Below are 15,229 nucleotides of genomic sequence, written 5' to 3' on the forward strand. Positions count from 1 at the left end.
TGTCGCGCTCGGGCAAAGATGGCGGCGGCGCGATGGCAATGACTGGGCCGGCGGCGGGTCCGAGCCTCGGGCTGGCGGCCGGGTTGCCCGGACTGGACCCACCAGGCGGAGAGCACCGGGGTGAGGGCGGGCGCCGGCGGGGGCGGGAGGGAGGCGGGCGGGGGGGGGTCCTGGCCGGGCCCCCGGGGCTGACGCTCCTTCTCTTCCGCCGCAGACCACCATCATGGCCGTGGAGTTCGAGGGCGGCGTGGTCATCGGGGGCAGACTCCACGCACCACCACAGGGTCAGTGGCCGGCGGGCGGAGGGACGGGGCTGGGGGGGTCCCGAGAGGAGGCAGGGGACGGGCGGAGGAGGGAGGCGGGCGGGGGTCCGGAGGGAATGACGGCTGTGCCGCCGCAGGTCCTACATCGCCAACCGAGTCACGGACAAGCTGACCCAGATCCACGACCGCATCTTCTGCTGCCGCTCCGGCTCCGCCGCCGACACCCAGGCCATCGCTGACGCTGTCGCCTACCAGCTCGGCTTCCACAGGTCTGTGTGTGTTTGGGGGGGGTTTGCAGGCTCTGCGATGGGGAGGGGCGGCAGGACCACCCTGGCAGGTGCCACTGATCTGCCCGTGGAAGCCCCTCTGGTCTGCCTGGGTTGGTGGTGGTGGGGGGGGGCCTTGGAAAGGGGGGGGGCTTGTGGGGGCTGCCTGCAACCCTCCCTCTCCTCAGCCCTGCAGCATCGAGCTGGACCAGCAGCCCTGGTGCACACGGCAGCCAGCCTGTTCAAGGAGATGTGTTACCGTTACCGGGAGGACCTGACGGCTGGGATCCTGGTGGCCGGCTGGGACAGGCTCAAGGGGGGGCAGGTGAGGGGCAGCCACGTGCTTCCCAGGTTCTGGGTGGGGGGGGGGGTGAGCCTTGTGGGAGCCCGGCCCTTGACGCTGCATGCTGCATGCCTACCCGGAGGATGTCCTGCCTGGGTGGATGGACGTCCATTTGGACCCAGGGTTGGCCTCGGGGATTTTTGTAGCAATGCCAACCGGCCACCCCCGAGCCCTCCTGCTTCTGGCTGCTCTGCTGAAGGTTTCTCTCGCCTCCCTTCCAGGTGTATTCGGTCCCCATGGGGGGCATGATGGTCCGCCAGCCCTTCTCCATTGGGGGCTCCGGCAGCTCCTACATCTACGGCTTCGTGGACGTTTCTTACAAGCCCGGGATGAGTAAGGAGGAGTGCCTGACTTTCACAGCCAATGGTGAGGAGACCGCAGGGCCCGAGGAGCCCCCGATTATAGCAGTTAGACTTATCTACCGCTTCATAGGGCTTTCAGCCCTCTAAGCGGTTTACAGAGTCAGTGTATTGCCCATTGCCCCCAACAACAATCCGGGTCCTCATTTTACCCACCTTGGAAGGATGGAAGGCTGAGTCAACCCTGAACCGGTGGGATTTGAACAGCCGAACTGCAGTCAGCTGAAGTAGCCTGCAGTGCTGCACTCTAACCACTGCGCCACCTAGGCTCTAATTATGTCTCCGGAAGGGGCTGACTCTGCTTCTCCTGCCTTCTCTCCTTGCAGCCCTCGCCCTGGCCATGGATCGCGACGGCTCGAGTGGGGGCGTCATCCGCCTGGCTGCCATCACCAAGGACGGTGTGGAGCGCAAGGTCATTCTCGGCAACGAACTGCCCCGGTTTTCCTCCATCTGAGGTGGGGGTGGGTGGGAAGGCGGTGTGGCCCCCAGTGACGCCTGGAACAGCCTGCAACTCTTGGGGAGGGGGCTGGGGGTCGACTTTATGTGCGTTTGGTGGGTATTAAAGGCAGAAATCCTCACTGAGTGTGGCTGCTTTCTTTTGGTCCTTGCGGGGAACGACATGGAGGGGGGGGCACTTTTGTTTACTGCCTGCCAAGAGCAGCCTCTTCTTCTGCCCCTCCCTCTGATGAGGTCGGAAGCTTTGCAGCGGACAGAAGACCAAGGAAACAGCATGAAGCCACCAGCAGCCTTTGGAGGTTTAAAGGGGCCAAACCAGCCGTTCCCCTTGGGATCCTTTGCTAAATCAGAAAATTGGGTTAATGGGGGGAGGGTCGAGTGAACACTTCTTACCCCCCTCCCCCCCACAAACAGCAGAGGGTGGGGGCCCTTTCTGCCAGTGTGCCCTCCCCAGGCGGGCTCTGCCTACTCCTAGTAGTGGTGCCCTGATTGCTGCCCAGCTGTGATAGGTTGAGATAAGAGGGGGGGCTCCACCCTGTTCTGGCAGAGGCTAGTAGGAGAGGCCCAACGGAAGCAGCCTTTTTCGGGGAGGTGCTGTGTGTTTTCTGCCGGAGGGGGGGGGGAGGGTTGGCTGTGTGCCAGGCAGCCTTTTCCTTGGCAGCTCCAAATAGCTGTCCCCACCCCACCCCCTCCTTCATACAGGCAGCCTCCTGAGCTTGGTTGGGGGGCCTGCCCCTCCCCCACCCCTTCCCTGCTCAGTGGGCAGAAGCGATTCCCCCCCCCTTGAGGAGAAAGAAAGAAAGAAAGAGGCGGGGGGGGGGGTCGTTTATTCCTGGGAAGCCTCCCCCGTGCGGCCCTGCCTGCTGCCTCTCGGGAGGATCAGCTGGTGGAGTCCCTCTCGGAGTCGAGCTGGTGGCGGAAGGAGACTCGCGCTTTGCCGCTGAAGTACGCCCGGCCGCTCTGCGGGTCGCCCTCGCTGCTGGTGGACGGGGTGGACCGTGCTCGGCCTGCCGCGACGTCGGGGCCCTCTGGAGAGGCTGCTGGGGGGTGGGGGAGAGAAGTGAAGGCTTGTCCGCCCCCTCTGCCTGCCTGGCCGGCTGGAGAAGGAGCACCGCCCTGCCACCTTACCTTCCGCGGGCTCTCCCTGCTCCGCCTTGCCGGCCCGCCGCCACCGTCCGCGTCTGGCGCGTGGAAAGCAGCCGGCGAGCCTGGAGCCCATCCTGGAGGGACGGAGAGAGGCGCCAGCGGGGCAGAAAAGGTCCGGAGCCGCTGCCGTCCCGAGCCGCCTCTTTCCTAGCCCTCCTCCCCGTCTGGGGCCAGCAGGGGAGCGCCAGTCCTTGCAATTACAGGGCGGGGGCGGCGGGGGGGCTGTCCCAGAGCAGCCGCGGCGCCACGGAGGGGCTGGGCCCCGGAGGAGACGGGCCGCCCGCCCGCAGCCGCCGAAGGGTCTTTAGGTCTCATTCCCCGCCCGCGTGGCACGCTTCGCGCGACCTTTGGGGCGGCTTCTGGCTCGGCTGCAGGCGGCCCGACCTAGCCGGAGACTCCGCAGCCGCCGCTCCTCCATCCCGGCGGTTTGGAAGGGGGAGGGAAGCCCAGCGCCCACCCTCCCCCACCCGCCTGGCACCCTGCCCACGAGGGTGGCGCCCGGCTGAGCAAGGCTGCATCCCACCCGCCCACCCAAGCAGGAGCCCCCGCTGCCCCGAGGAAGGGGCGGGAAACTCTGGCGCTGGGAAAGTGGCGGGCCGCCCATCTCCCCGTCCCCGCGGATTGGGACGAAGGGGCATCGCTTGGCCGGAACCTCTGGAGGGGGGAAGCGGGGGCTCCGTCAAGAACGGCCGCTGGCGGAGGCAACGCGGGGACTGTCCGCGCACCCGTCCCCGTCAGCTGGCTTCCCGTGACTTCCTCTGTGGCCGGAGCGGCCCGGGCGGAGGCATGCGGGTCACTTGGCCGGGCGAGGGAGGGGCGGCGCTCTGCACATGCCCCGGGGCTCCTGCGTCAGCTGGGCGGCGCTGCGCTCGCTCCCAAAACGGGGCCGGCCCTCCTCCTTCCCGGGACAGGAGCCCAGCCCTTTCCTCTCCTGCTCTCCCTTCCCTCTTTGATTCTCCCGGCGGGGCAGCTCCGCTCCTCCGCTCCAGCCGCCGCTACTCCGCGGATCCGCCCTTCCCTCCGTCGGTAGGTATCGTTGGCGCCCCCTCCCCACGGTCCCGGCCTCCGCCAGCCCCGGCGCCCCCCGGCTGCGACTGCCAGGACCAGGATCCCTCCCGACGGTGGCGGCTGACTCAACGCCTCGGAGCCGCCCGCGGGACTCCGCTGCCGGGGGGCCGCCCTGGGGGGAGGGACGGGCAGGCAGGCAGGGCGGGGGGCGAGGGACGGGCAGGCTCCAATCCCGGATGGCTCCGCTGTCGGCCAGCCAGAGGGAGAGCGGGGCGCTGAGCCGCGGGCGCCGGGCTGGGCTGCCCCCCCCCCCCCCGTCTGCGCTGCGCGGGGCCATCCCAGCCAGTTTCTCGGCGTTGCGCGGCTTGGCCAACGGATGCAGAGGAATCCCCGCCTGAAGGCCGCCGTGGAAAGAACGCCCCGAGTGGCTGCCCCCCAATTCCCCGAAGGAAAGCGCAGCGGCTGCCTTGGTCTCAGCCTGAGCAGAGAGGCAGGGATGATTCAAGGTTTCCTGCCTTCCCCAAACTCCCGGAAATCTCGGCGCCTCGGTTGCGCTGGGAGCCCTTCCTGGCCTCCAGCAAGAGCCTTCCAGGAGCTCCTCCGGGGCGTCTCTTGCCCAAAGCCTCCTGGCAACTCGGGCTGGCGTGTTTGAACTTGTAGGATGCCCTGAGGGTAGTGCCAGAGCTGGAGCTGGCACTGAAGGGGCTGTGTGAAGTTCCCAAGATCCTAGGGGCCTGTAAGGGGGGGGGGGGAGTGTACCCATAGCCCAACCCCAACCATTCCAGGGGGCTCCCAGTCAAGCAGGCGTTCCCTGCATGGGGCTGGGGGGGGGGGCAGGTGAATGCAGCAGCTGGGAGAGTTCCCTAGAGCTCTGTCCAGCCAAGGCTGCCCTGGGGTCAGAGGTCAGTGTATGTGTCTGTCCCCTGCCATAGCTCTCCTTCGCCTGACCGGCCCTTCTGCCCAGTGTGTCCGCCTGCAGCCAGGCCCCCTTCCTGCTCAGATCCAGCGGCTGCCTTTTCCCCTTGAAAGGATTCTGGAGGCCTTGGAAGGCCTGGGCATCTGCTGCCCGTGGAGGGGCTTCCAGGGAGAGGAGAGAGCGTGGGGAGGCTTGCCTGGCCCAGGACCACCTTCCTCCTTTCCAGGGCTGACAGGCCACACCTGGCCAGGAGACCTCCAGCAGCTCAATGCAGCCAGGAGAACCTGATGAGACTGACACCCTCCAACCCCCAGTGGCGGCAGGTCAGGCTGGGCCCAGGGGGGGAGGGGAGGGGAGGGGGATTTGGGGGTGGCTCAGGCCCTCCTTGGGGGTCTCGGGCTGAGCTCCCCCTCCTTTCTCAGGTCAGCCATGCTCTTTCCTCATGGCGGTCTACGAGCCCAGGCCCCTGCACTCCCAGACCCCGCTTTTCCTGCAGGAGGTGCCCATCGTGGCACGGGTGGAAAGCACGGAGAGATACACTTGCGGCTCCAAGGTGAGTGGGGGCTGTCGGGCACCTACCTGCCCATAAGCCTCAACCCTGCAGCTGCCATAGAGAGCCATAGAGAGCCGGCCTCAGCCACAAAGCCCATCAGGTCTCAGGAATTCCCCGTTTTAGGGAAGAAACCAGTGGGGGGCAGCCGAATGCAGGAGGGGGCTTTCCATCCAGAGAGAGAGGAGGGGGACTTTCCCTGGACTACAATTCAGGGTTATGCCCAGAAGCCCACGGCTCCTTCTGCAGATCCAGGATAGGGTTCATACAGCTGCAATCCACGCTCAGCCCCAGAAGGAAGGAAAGGGAGGCTCCCTTCTGGCCCTTTCCCGGCCTCCTTTGGCCCCAAAGCCAGAGGGGCCCCCGCCCCCTTTCAGCTCAGCTCCGGCTCCCTCAAGAGCCCCCCCACTTCTGCCCCCTCCCTCCAGGACAAAGTGCCCAGTCCTGCCCAGTGCACCACTGACTGCTGGGGACGGGGAGGCGGTGGGCAGGAGGAGGATGCCTGGGGGGGCCTGTTGTCCAGCTTCCCTCCCCGGCAGGTGCGGCCCAGCACGGTCTACGCCCTGCAGCTCAGCCACGGGCGCTTCACCTGGAGCATGAAGAAGCTCTTCCGCCACTTCCAGGAGCTCCACAGGGACCTGATGAAGCACCGTCTCCTCCTCAGCCTCCTTCCGCTGCCCCGGTGAGATTCAGGCGCCAGCGAGGGCCTCCCCCTCCCCCCGCCACCAGAGCCAGAGACACCAGGCGTGTCATCAGCGAAGGCCCCCCCCCCACCCTTAAGGCCTGCTAGGGGATTCTGGGAGTTGAAGTCCACAAGTCTTAAAGCAGCCGAGGTTGCACACCCGTTGCCAACCTTGGATTAGGGCCAACATATAGCAGTTAGCAGTTAGACTTATATACCGCTTCATAGGGCTTTCAGCCCTCTCTAAGCGGTTTACAGAGTCAGCATATCGCCCCCAACAACAATCCGGGTCCTCATTTTACCCACCTCGGAAGGATGGAAGGCTGAGTCAACCCTGAGCCGCTGAGATTTGAACAGCCGAACTGCAGATCACAGTCAGCTGAAGTGGCCTGCAGTGCTGCATTTAACCACTGCGCCACCTAACTTAGTAGATTCAACCTAGAAATAAGGAGGAATTTTCTGACAATCCACCAATGGAATAGCAATAGCAGTAGACTTATCTACCGCTTCATAGGGCTTCCAGCCCTCTCTAAGCGGTTTAGAGAGTCAGCATATTGCCCCCAACAACAATCCGGGTCCTCATTTTACCCACCTCGGAGGGATGGAAGGCTGAGTCAACCTTGAGCCGGTGAGATTTGAACTGCAGAACTGCAGAACTGCAGTCAGCTGAAGTAGCCTGCAGTGCTGCACTCTAACCACTGTGCCACCTCGGCTCTATGGACTGCAAGCCTCCCAGATGCCCTCTGGCATCTTTTGTGGTGGGCGTCCTGGAGACCCAGCCTTCAGGGGGATTTCGTGCCAAAGTTGAATACCCCTCCCTCTCTCTCTTTCTTTCTTTCTTTCTTTCTTTCTTTCTTTCTTTCTTTCTTTCTTTCTTTCTTTCTTTCTTTCTCTCTCCTCTCTTTTTCAGCTGGCTGGTTGACAGAACTGCCCTGCTGCTCTCTGCACAGTCTGTGTGTTTCTCTTTTCTGCCCGGTGCCTTCTTTCCCTCCTCTCTCGCACGCTCGATCCTTCATATGATCCCAAGCAGATCCCGCTTGCCCCCTCCCCCCCCCCCAAAAAACCCCCTGGTACAGAAATGCAGCCCTTGGCAGGAATTAGGCTGAATCAGTTCACGTGATTGTCAGCGGAATTTGCCCTGCGGATTCATGAGCCCTGAGCAGCCTCGACACCGGCACCCTCTTTTCATCGTGGCTTCGTCCACAATTTTAACTCTTTGGGATATGCAAGAGTTGGGTTTACAACCTGCTTGTTGGCCTTAAGTGCTCTTGAATTGACAAGCCACCATGCATGGATAGTGGTTCGGAAAATCGATGCTCCCTCCAGCGCTTCGGTCTGTTCAAAAGTTTGGCTGATGAAAATCAATGGGAGGCAGCCACCTTTTCCCTGGGCAGGGAGTTCCATAGGCCAAGAGGGACACCTGCCTAATGTTTCCAGGAATTTGGGGGGGGGGGGTACCCACTGGGCAGGGAGAGCCTGTGCCCAGCTCTGGGGGTGCCTGGGGTGGGGGCTCTGCTGGGCTCTGCACTCAGCTCCCTCTGGGCAGGCCGAGGGTGGGCTGCTGAGGCTTTCTCCCTGCAGATTCGTCCTGCAGGGCTCCTGGCCGGTCACAAGCTCCCTGGAGTTGCCCCCCTTGCCACACGGGGGCAGCGAGGTCTCTCGGCGCCCGTCCAGCAAGCAGGTGAGGCAGCCGAGAGGAGGGTCAGCACAGCTCCCTTCGCTGGGCTCCAGGGAGGGGCAGAAGGACCCCTCGGCCACCTCCAATAAGAGGGAGGAGGCTGTTGGGGGGGGGGAGGAAGCAGGGGTGGGTGGTGAGGGATGAATAAGGTTGCCAGGTGCATCCAGACATCTGGGGAGGGGTGGCAGCTGCTGAGGGGCAGCTTGCAAGGGTAGGGGGCAGCCGAGAGCCCCCTGCAGCCCTCCTCCTGGCTCCTTTCCCACAGAAACAGCTGGAGAGCTACCTGAATACCTTGCTGGAGATGAGCACTTACCGGGACTACCACGCAATGGTATGCCCCCCTCCCCCTCGGCTCAGGGGTGGGTAGGGGGCTGCCAGGCTGGCCCTGGTTCCCGTGGGGACCCTCTGCTCCTTGCTCCACAGGCGGAGTTCCTGGACGTCAGCCGGCTTTCCTTCCTCCCGGAACTCGGCCCCAAAGGCTTGTGAGTCCAGGCGGCTGCCCTTTGGCATTGGGGGGTGTGTGTGTGTGTGCTGGGCCGGAGGGCAATGTCTGACCTGCGCCTCCCCCCACTCCAGAGAAGGCATGATCCTGAAGCGGTCCGGGGGCCACCGCATCCAGGGCCTGAACTGCACCGGTCATCACCAGGTCTGCTACCGCTGGTCCAAGAGGTCAGTCCCAGGTGTGGCAGGGGGAGGGAAGTGGGGGGGGGGAGATGTTGCTTTTATTTTAGCCTGCCCCCCCTCCCCCTGCAGGTGGCTGGTGGTGAAGGACGCCTTCCTGCTCTACCTGAAGCCGGAGTCGGGCGTCATCTCCTGCGTGCTGCTCTTTGACCCGGCCTTTAGGGTCCAAGTGGGCAAGAAACCCACCGAGACCAAGTACGGGGTCCGGGTGGACAACAGCTGCAGGTCAGTCTGAGGGGGGGGGAGGGCAGGACCGCTGACCTGGGCCCTTCAGCCCTGTGTTTGCTGGAGGGGGGGCAGCCGTGGAGGAGGAGCCAAGGAGCAGCTTTCTCTCCCCGGCCTCCTCCTGGCCTGCGAGGGGGGCAGAGGCGAGGGGGGCAGGCAGCCCACACCGCCCGCTGCCAGCTACTGGGAGAGCTCCCTGCCCCCCCACAGGTCCCTGGTCTTGAAGTGCAGCAGCTACCGCCAGGCCTGCTGGTGGGGCCAGCAGATCACGGAACTGGCAGCCGGCAAAGGCCAGCAGCACCTGCAGCGCCACCGCCACGAGGGGTTTGCGCCTGTCCGCGAGGAGACCCCCGCCCGCTGGTGAGGAGAGACACCCCCCCACCCACTGCCACTCCAGGGGCTGGGGGGGGGGAGGGTGGCCGGGGAATCACCCTCTCTCACCCTGCGTTCTCCGGCCATGGCAGGTTCCTCAACGGAGCCGGGTACTTTGCGGCTGTGGCAGACGCCCTGGTTGCGGCCAGGGAGGAGATCTTCATCACGGATTGGTGGTAAGGCTGGCACGAATCCCCACCCCCGCTTCGGATGAAGGGGACCGGGAGTCCTGTGGTGTGGCCCTTTCCCTGGGTGGAAGCGAGTGTGCCCGCAACACCGGGGCATTTGGTGGCCAGTAGAACCCCGTCACCCGGTCTCTGCTTCTGGTGGACTGGGGGGGTGGGTTGCATCTCCAGTGGCAAGTTTCCAGCAGCCAATTTTGATGGGGTGGGGAGGCAGGTCCTTTCTGAAAGGCAGAGGAGCAGCCCCCGCCAGGCCCACTTCCTGCCACCCCACCCAAGGGAAACCTCCCCCCACCCCCAATTCCCCCAGGCTCAGCCCCGAAGTCTACATGAAGCGCCCGGCTCAGTCGGACGAGTGGAGGCTGGACCTCATCCTGAAGCACAAAGCGGTGAGCGGCCCCTGCAGGTTGTGTGTGCGTGTGTGTGGGGGGGGGCGCCTGGCTGGCTTCCCTGGCCAGTGGGTGACCCCGCCCCAAATGCCCCCTTTGCAGGAGCAGGGGGTCCGTGTGTGCGTGCTGCTCTTCAAGGAGGTGGGGCTGGCCCTCGGCCTCAACAGCGGATACAGCAAAAGGGCTTTGATGCTGTTGCACCCCAACATCAAGGTAAACGTGTCCCTCTCCCTCGGGCAGAATTCGAGGGGGGGGGCGCAGCCTTGTCTTTCTTATTCCTCTACCCCCCCCGCATAAATAACCCCCAGCCTTCTCCTTTAGCCACCTCCCACCCAGAGCCAGTAGGTGGTGGGGAGCTGCAGGGGCTCCTGCCTGAGACCTCCGCCCCACCCGGTTCCCTTGGGCTTCCCTTGGCTTTCTCTCCCTGCCAGGTGATGCGCCATCCGGACCACGTCTCCTCCATCGTCTTCCTCTGGGCTCACCACGAGAAGTTGGTGGTGGTGGACCAGGCTGTGGCTTTCCTGGGAGGGCTGGATCTGGCCTACGGGCGCTGGGACACCCCGGAGTACCGCCTGACGGACCTGGAGGGTGGGAACGGCCGCGGTGCCAAGGTGAGCCCAGAAGCCGCCTTCTCCCTCTGATCCTCTCGCCCTTCCCTCCCTCCTTCCTTCCTTCCTTCCTTCCCCCTGGCAACTCAGGTGGCTGAATCCTGGGGTGACTGTCCCCCCCCCCTCCGTCTGCTCTGACTTGCTCTCTCTTCTCCCCTCTGCTGCTGGCCCCAGAGCCCCCCCTCCCCCACCACGCCTCTCCCTGACCCTCTCTTTTGCTCAGGGTGGGGCCGCCCCTGCAGGCCAGGAGGCCCCCGTGGACCTGGCCACAAACCAGCTGCTCTGGCTGGGCAAGGACTACGGCAACCTCATTGCCAAGGACTGGGTGCAGCTGGACAAGCCCTTTGAAGGTACCGAGGGGGGGGGGGCAGGCAGAGGTCCCTTGGGGTGAGGGGGGGGGTGATATATAGTCTTCTCAGCTTCTGGGACCTGCGGGATTTGCTTTGCCTGAGAGCAGGTCTCCATGCTGCCCCCCCCCATTGGAAGGAGGGATGGGGGGAGAGGCGACCCACCGGGAGGTCCTCCGGGCCCAGCCCCTGAGGAAGGGCAGCCCTCCTGTGCCCCCCCCTTCTTCTCCTTTCAGGGTGAGGCTGGCCTGTGCTGGGGGGGGAACTGCTCCCCCCCCCCCAGTTCCACAAAGTGACCCCCCCTCCCTGCTCTGGCCCAGATTTGATCGACAGGTTCCAGACGCCCCGGATGCCGTGGCGGGACGTGGGGGTGGCCGTTCACGGGGTGGCTGCGCGGGACGTGGCCAGGCACTTTATCCAGCGCTGGAACTACACCAAGGTGGGTGGGTGTGGGGGCGGCTGGCCGGGCTGGGTCTGGGCCTGGGTCTGGCCCGGCCCAGAAGCTGCAAACACACCTGAGCGGCTGGGATGTTTCAGGGAGATAATCAACAAAAGAAACAGCCATTGGGAGAAATCAGTAAGCGAAGCAAATAACAACACAAATATGGATGAAACGCCCCCCCCCCCCCGGTGGCCCCCATAGAGGGGGAGGCTGCCCCCCTCCCCCTCCCAGGGCTAAAGAAGCTGGTGGAATCTGCAGGTTTTGTTTTTAGCAACTGGGGGTTCAGTCTCCATGGAGCCCCCCCCCTCGGTTGTTGTCTTTGGCCAAACAGACTCATAGAAGGGACCCCTGGTCTCCCCCTCCCCACTTTGCAGAGCAGCCCTTTGCAAAGACCCCCAAAGGGAAACAGCTGATAGGTATTTCTACTCTTTTGCCTGCCTGAAAGGACCCCCCAGCCCCCCCTGGGCAGCTCAGCAGCACACACTATAGCCCCTCCTCCCGAAAGGTGGCAGGGACCCCCAAACCCTGGCATCTGCCTCGTGGCTTGGAGGGTCCCCTCCCGAGCAGCCCTGCGGTTGAGGAAGAGCCTCGGTTGGCCCCCGTGAAGACCCCTTTTATCACTCGTCCGTATTTGGAGAGAAAACAATGGAGATTGGCTGGAGGGGGGGGTGTCCTTGTGTGCTGAAAAAGCAGCCAAGGGAAGGAAGGGGCTCTGGGGCCACTGACCCCCCCTCCCCCGTTTCTGCTCCTCAGACAATCAAGGCCAAGTACAAAGGCTCCGGGTACCCCTACCTGCTGCCCAAGTCCCCCCACGTCCCCCCGGAGCTCCCCTTCCTCGTGCCCGGTGCCCAGGCGGCAGACGTCCAGGTGAGGGCGCAGGGCCAGGCCGGGGGTGGTGGGGAGGGCTGGGCCTGGGGGCTTTCGAGGGGGGCCTCATCATGTGTTTTGAGGGGCTTTGACCGAAGGGGCGAACTCTGCAGCCCTTCTGGTGCTCAACAGGCAAGGACCTTTCAGGGGGTTTCCCCAAGAATATCCAATATCCTCCCGGCAAATGGGGGGGGATTCCTGTGCCCAAGCCCCCCCTCCTCCTTTTGACCTGGGACCCCTCTGGCTGCGCCCTCAGGTGCTGCGCTCCGTGGACCGCTGGTCGGCCGGCCTCCACGAATGCTCCATCTACAAGGCCTACCTGGAGGTCATCAGGAGCAGCCGGCATTACCTGTACATCGAGGTAGGGCGGAGGGGGCCAGGAAGGGGCTCCATCGGAGAAGGTCCCTGGGGGGAGGGGCCCTTCGTGGGAGAGGAGAGAAAGTGGGGAGCCCCCCCCCTTTGCCCAGGGCCCACTCTGCCCCTCCCTCCGGCAGAATCAGTTCTTCATCAGCTGCGCAGACGGGCGCTCAGTGCTCAACACCGTCGGAGATGCGGTTGTGCAGCGGATCCTGCTTGCCCACAGGTGGGTTTGGCAAATGGGGGGGGGGAGAGAGGCTGCCCCACCCAGGTTGCGCGAGACGCCCTATTGTTACCGCCAGGTCCTTGTGAGGGGAACCCGGCAGGGGCCCAGAGAGCAGCTGAGCCAAATTTACTTTGTGGCAAAGGGGTCAACATTAGCAGAGTGCCTCTCTGCCCCCTCCCCAGCCCAATCCCCAGGGAGGGTCTCTCCTAAGCCCCTCTGCCCTGCCTGCGTTCCTGCTGAGGGTCAGCTGCCTGTTAGCCCACCACTCGCTCGGTGGCAGCCAGGGGCCAAGGCCTTTCCCATGAGCCCCCCCTCCCAGGAGGCCAGGCAGAGGCCATTGGCTGACCAGAGGGGCCCACAAGGCTCTTCTTCCACCCGGAGCCCCTCCAGCCCCCAGCAGCCAAAGGGGAGGGGGGAGGTGCTGGGCTGTGGGGGCGATTCCACAACCGCTGGGCTCCCACCAGGATCGGAGAGACTCCGGTCAACCCGTCTCTGGTAGCAGTAAAACCAGGAGTTGGCGGCCCCCTTTCCCACCGAGGCTCCCGAGGGGAAGGGGCTGCAGACACCCCCAGTGAGGCCACCCTGATTAAGTGGTGCTTGTACGCACCTCGCCGCACTGGCACAATTAACCTCTCTTTGTTCTTATTTATTTCCTGCTTTTATTTTTACACATAACACAAAGCGGAGAACAGATCTTCCTCCTCCTCCTCCTCCTCTCCCCACAACCACCCTGTGAGGTGGGCTGACCCAGCTGACCTCCGTGCCTCGGGGGGGGGGGGGGGACTGGGATTCACCTTCTCTAGCCTGGAGCCTGAACCACCAGGCCAAACTGGCTCTCAATGGGAGCCCCTCTTCCCCCCCCCATATTTCCTGCTCAGAAAAGCTCCCCCCTCCGAACGAAAGCCCCCCCCCCCCCGTTGAAAAGAGCTTTTCTCAATTTTCTGCCAAGAATTCCACAGGAAGCAGGCAGGGAAGGGATGAAGGCAGGAAGGAACGCCTCCCCCCACCCCATGTCCCTGACACCCGTGTGTGTTTGTGGGGGGGGTTCTTTCCCATTGCAGTGAGAAGCAGCCGTTCAGGGTCTACGTGCTGCTCCCCCTCCTGCCCGGATTCGAGGGGGACATTGCCCAGGGGGGCAGCAACTCCATCCAGGCCATTCTCCACTTCACCTACCGGTGAGTTTGGCCCCGGGGGCTCAGGGGCCCCAGAGGCGGCTCCCCCCTGCCAAGGACAGCCAGGAGGGCTCCAATTCCTTCTCCCACTTCGCAGGACCCTCTGCCGAGGGGAGTCGTCCATCGTTTCCCGCCTCCAGGCAGTCAGTGAGTACCCGGGGGTGGGGTGGAGCAGAGTTGACCCTGGGGGGCCCTTGAGCCCCCTCCTGACCCCCACGCAGGAGCGAGGCCTGGGTCTCGGCTGGAAGTGGGGGAGCTGAAGAGGGTCTCCCTGCCTTGAGGCGTGGGGGACTCAGGGCTGCCGTCTCTCTCCTCCTCCTCCTCCTCCTCCTCTCCAAAGTGGGGGATGGCTGGAGGGACTACATAACCTTCTGCGGCCTTCGGACCCACGGGGAGCTGCAGGGCGCCCTCCTGACGGAGCTGGTCTACGTCCATAGCAAGATGCTCATTGCGGATGACCAGCGCGTCATCATTGGTGAGTGGGGGGGGGGCGCTTGGGGGCCTTGGGCAGGGCGGCCCAAGCTCCGGCCTTCACTTCATGGGCCCCTCTTCTGCCCCAAAGGCTCTGCCAACATCAATGACCGGAGCCTGCTGGGGAAGCGCGACAGCGAGCTGGCCGTGCTGGTGGAAGACCGGGAGCTGGTGCCGTCCGTTATGGGAGGGCAGGAGTACGCGGCAGGGAAGTTCGCGCTCAGCCTGCGCCTGGAGTGCTTCAGGTGGGCGCTGTGGGGGGGGGCAGAAAGGGACGCCCCCTCCCCCACTTCGCCAAGGAAGACCCAAAGAGCACGGAGACGGATAAGGGGGCAGAAGGGAAGGGGGAGTCACAGGGAGATGACAGGAGGCCCCAGCAGATGGAGGGCAGCAAGATCCTCCTCTCCAGCTGCCCCACCACTGGAAGCCCAGGGCTTTGGGGGGTTGGGGGGGGTGGAAGCCCTGCTCTTTGGCATCATGTTGCCCTTCAAACATCCCTGGCAGGCGCCTCCTGGGGGTCGTTCCAGAGGACGATGACTGCATTCGAGACCCCATCAGCGACCACTTCTTCCGCGACGTCTGGAGCGCCAGAGCTTCGGCCAACACCAGCATTTACGAGGAGGTGGGTGCCCAGGATTTGGGCTGGGTGGAGCGAGAGGAGGACCTGCTATTCGGTCCTGCAGGCTTCCCTCCCAGAGGCTGAGGAGCCCCGGAGGGAGAGTGTGTGTGGGGGGGGGGACCTGGGCCTCCCGGGCCAAGCGCTAACCCCCCCTCCCCTCCCCTCCCGCCAGGTCTTCCGCTGCCTCCCCTCCGACGCCGTCCGGTCTCTCCGGGCCCTGCGCGAGCACGTGGCGGTGGGCAGCCTGGCCTCGCTCAGCCCCGGGCGGGCGCGGGAGCGGCTGGGGGCGGTGCGGGGTCTGCTGGTGGGCTTCCCGCTGGAGTTCCTGGCCGAGGAGAACCTGCTGCCGCCGCTCAACTGCAAGGAGGGGATGGTCCCCGTCGAGGTCTGGACCTGAGCAGCGCCCCCCCCTCCTCCTCCCCCCCCTTCACACGTTCAATAAACACGCATTCCGCCCCCGCCTCCTTGTCCCGCCTCTGCTTTGACGGGGGGGGAGGGGGCTCCGCAGGGCTCTGACCTTCGACCCTCCGCCTCGACTGAACGCCCGGCACGTGCAGCCACCGCCGCGCCTCTACCCAGCCGGCTGACTTCCGCCGGAAGTGCC

The 15,229-nt window shown here is 64.7% G+C and overlaps 2 protein-coding genes and 1 long non-coding RNA gene across 3 annotated transcripts; 2 read left to right on the forward strand and 1 right to left on the reverse strand.

Moving 5' to 3' along the window:
• Nucleotides 1–214: 214 nt before the first annotated feature.
• LOC116521095 (proteasome subunit beta type-6-like) lies at nt 215–1,809 on the forward strand. Its single transcript, XM_032235747.1, is given in 7 exon segments — nt 215–262; nt 265–284; nt 401–532; nt 726–745; nt 748–854; nt 1,094–1,238; nt 1,558–1,809. Coding segments are annotated over 7 exon segments (591 nt in total). The 5' UTR covers nt 215–223; the 3' UTR covers nt 1,686–1,809.
• Nucleotides 1,810–2,498: 689 nt separating this feature from the next.
• On the reverse strand, nt 2,499–3,236 carry LOC116521099. The gene is made up of 2 exons (XR_004256913.1): nt 2,816–3,236; nt 2,499–2,727 (listed from the first exon to the last, which is right to left on the reverse strand). It is a non-coding gene; the product is annotated as an uncharacterized LOC116521099 (long non-coding RNA).
• Nucleotides 3,237–3,245: 9 nt separating this feature from the next.
• Nucleotides 3,246–15,060, forward strand: LOC116521098 (phospholipase D2-like). The gene is made up of 25 exons (XM_032235749.1): nt 3,246–3,859; nt 4,984–5,080; nt 5,180–5,310; nt 5,847–5,989; nt 7,571–7,670; nt 7,933–7,998; nt 8,091–8,149; nt 8,244–8,336; nt 8,421–8,573; nt 8,784–8,933; nt 9,038–9,121; nt 9,438–9,516; nt 9,619–9,729; nt 9,948–10,127; nt 10,348–10,474; nt 10,792–10,910; nt 11,667–11,780; nt 12,037–12,141; nt 12,275–12,363; nt 13,425–13,538; nt 13,633–13,682; nt 13,876–14,010; nt 14,098–14,251; nt 14,511–14,628; nt 14,798–15,060. The coding sequence occupies exons 2-25, from the start codon at nt 5,026–5,028 to the stop codon at nt 15,020–15,022; spliced, it is 2,754 nt and encodes a 917-aa protein (XP_032091640.1). The 5' UTR covers nt 3,246–3,859; nt 4,984–5,025; the 3' UTR covers nt 15,023–15,060.
• The last annotated feature ends 169 nt before the right edge of the window (nt 15,061–15,229 follow it).

The sequence above is a fragment of the Thamnophis elegans genome, chromosome Z (genome assembly GCF_009769535.1).
Source record: "Thamnophis elegans isolate rThaEle1 chromosome Z, rThaEle1.pri, whole genome shotgun sequence".
NCBI classification, from domain to species: domain Eukaryota; kingdom Metazoa; phylum Chordata; class Lepidosauria; order Squamata; family Colubridae; genus Thamnophis; species Thamnophis elegans.

Bases quoted from the DNA above. Each gene is read 5' to 3' on its own strand.
- LOC116521098 (XM_032235749.1), top strand. From the start codon at position 5,026: ATGCAGCCAGGAGAACCTGATGAGACTGACACCCTCCAACCCCCAGTG. The intron at 8,150-8,243 runs GTGAGTCCAGGC...CCCCCACTCCAG, and splicing joins GAACTCGGCCCCAAAGGCTT to AGAAGGCATGATCCTGAAGC. The intron at 11,781-12,036 runs GTGAGGGCGCAG...CTGCGCCCTCAG, and splicing joins CCCAGGCGGCAGACGTCCAG to GTGCTGCGCTCCGTGGACCG.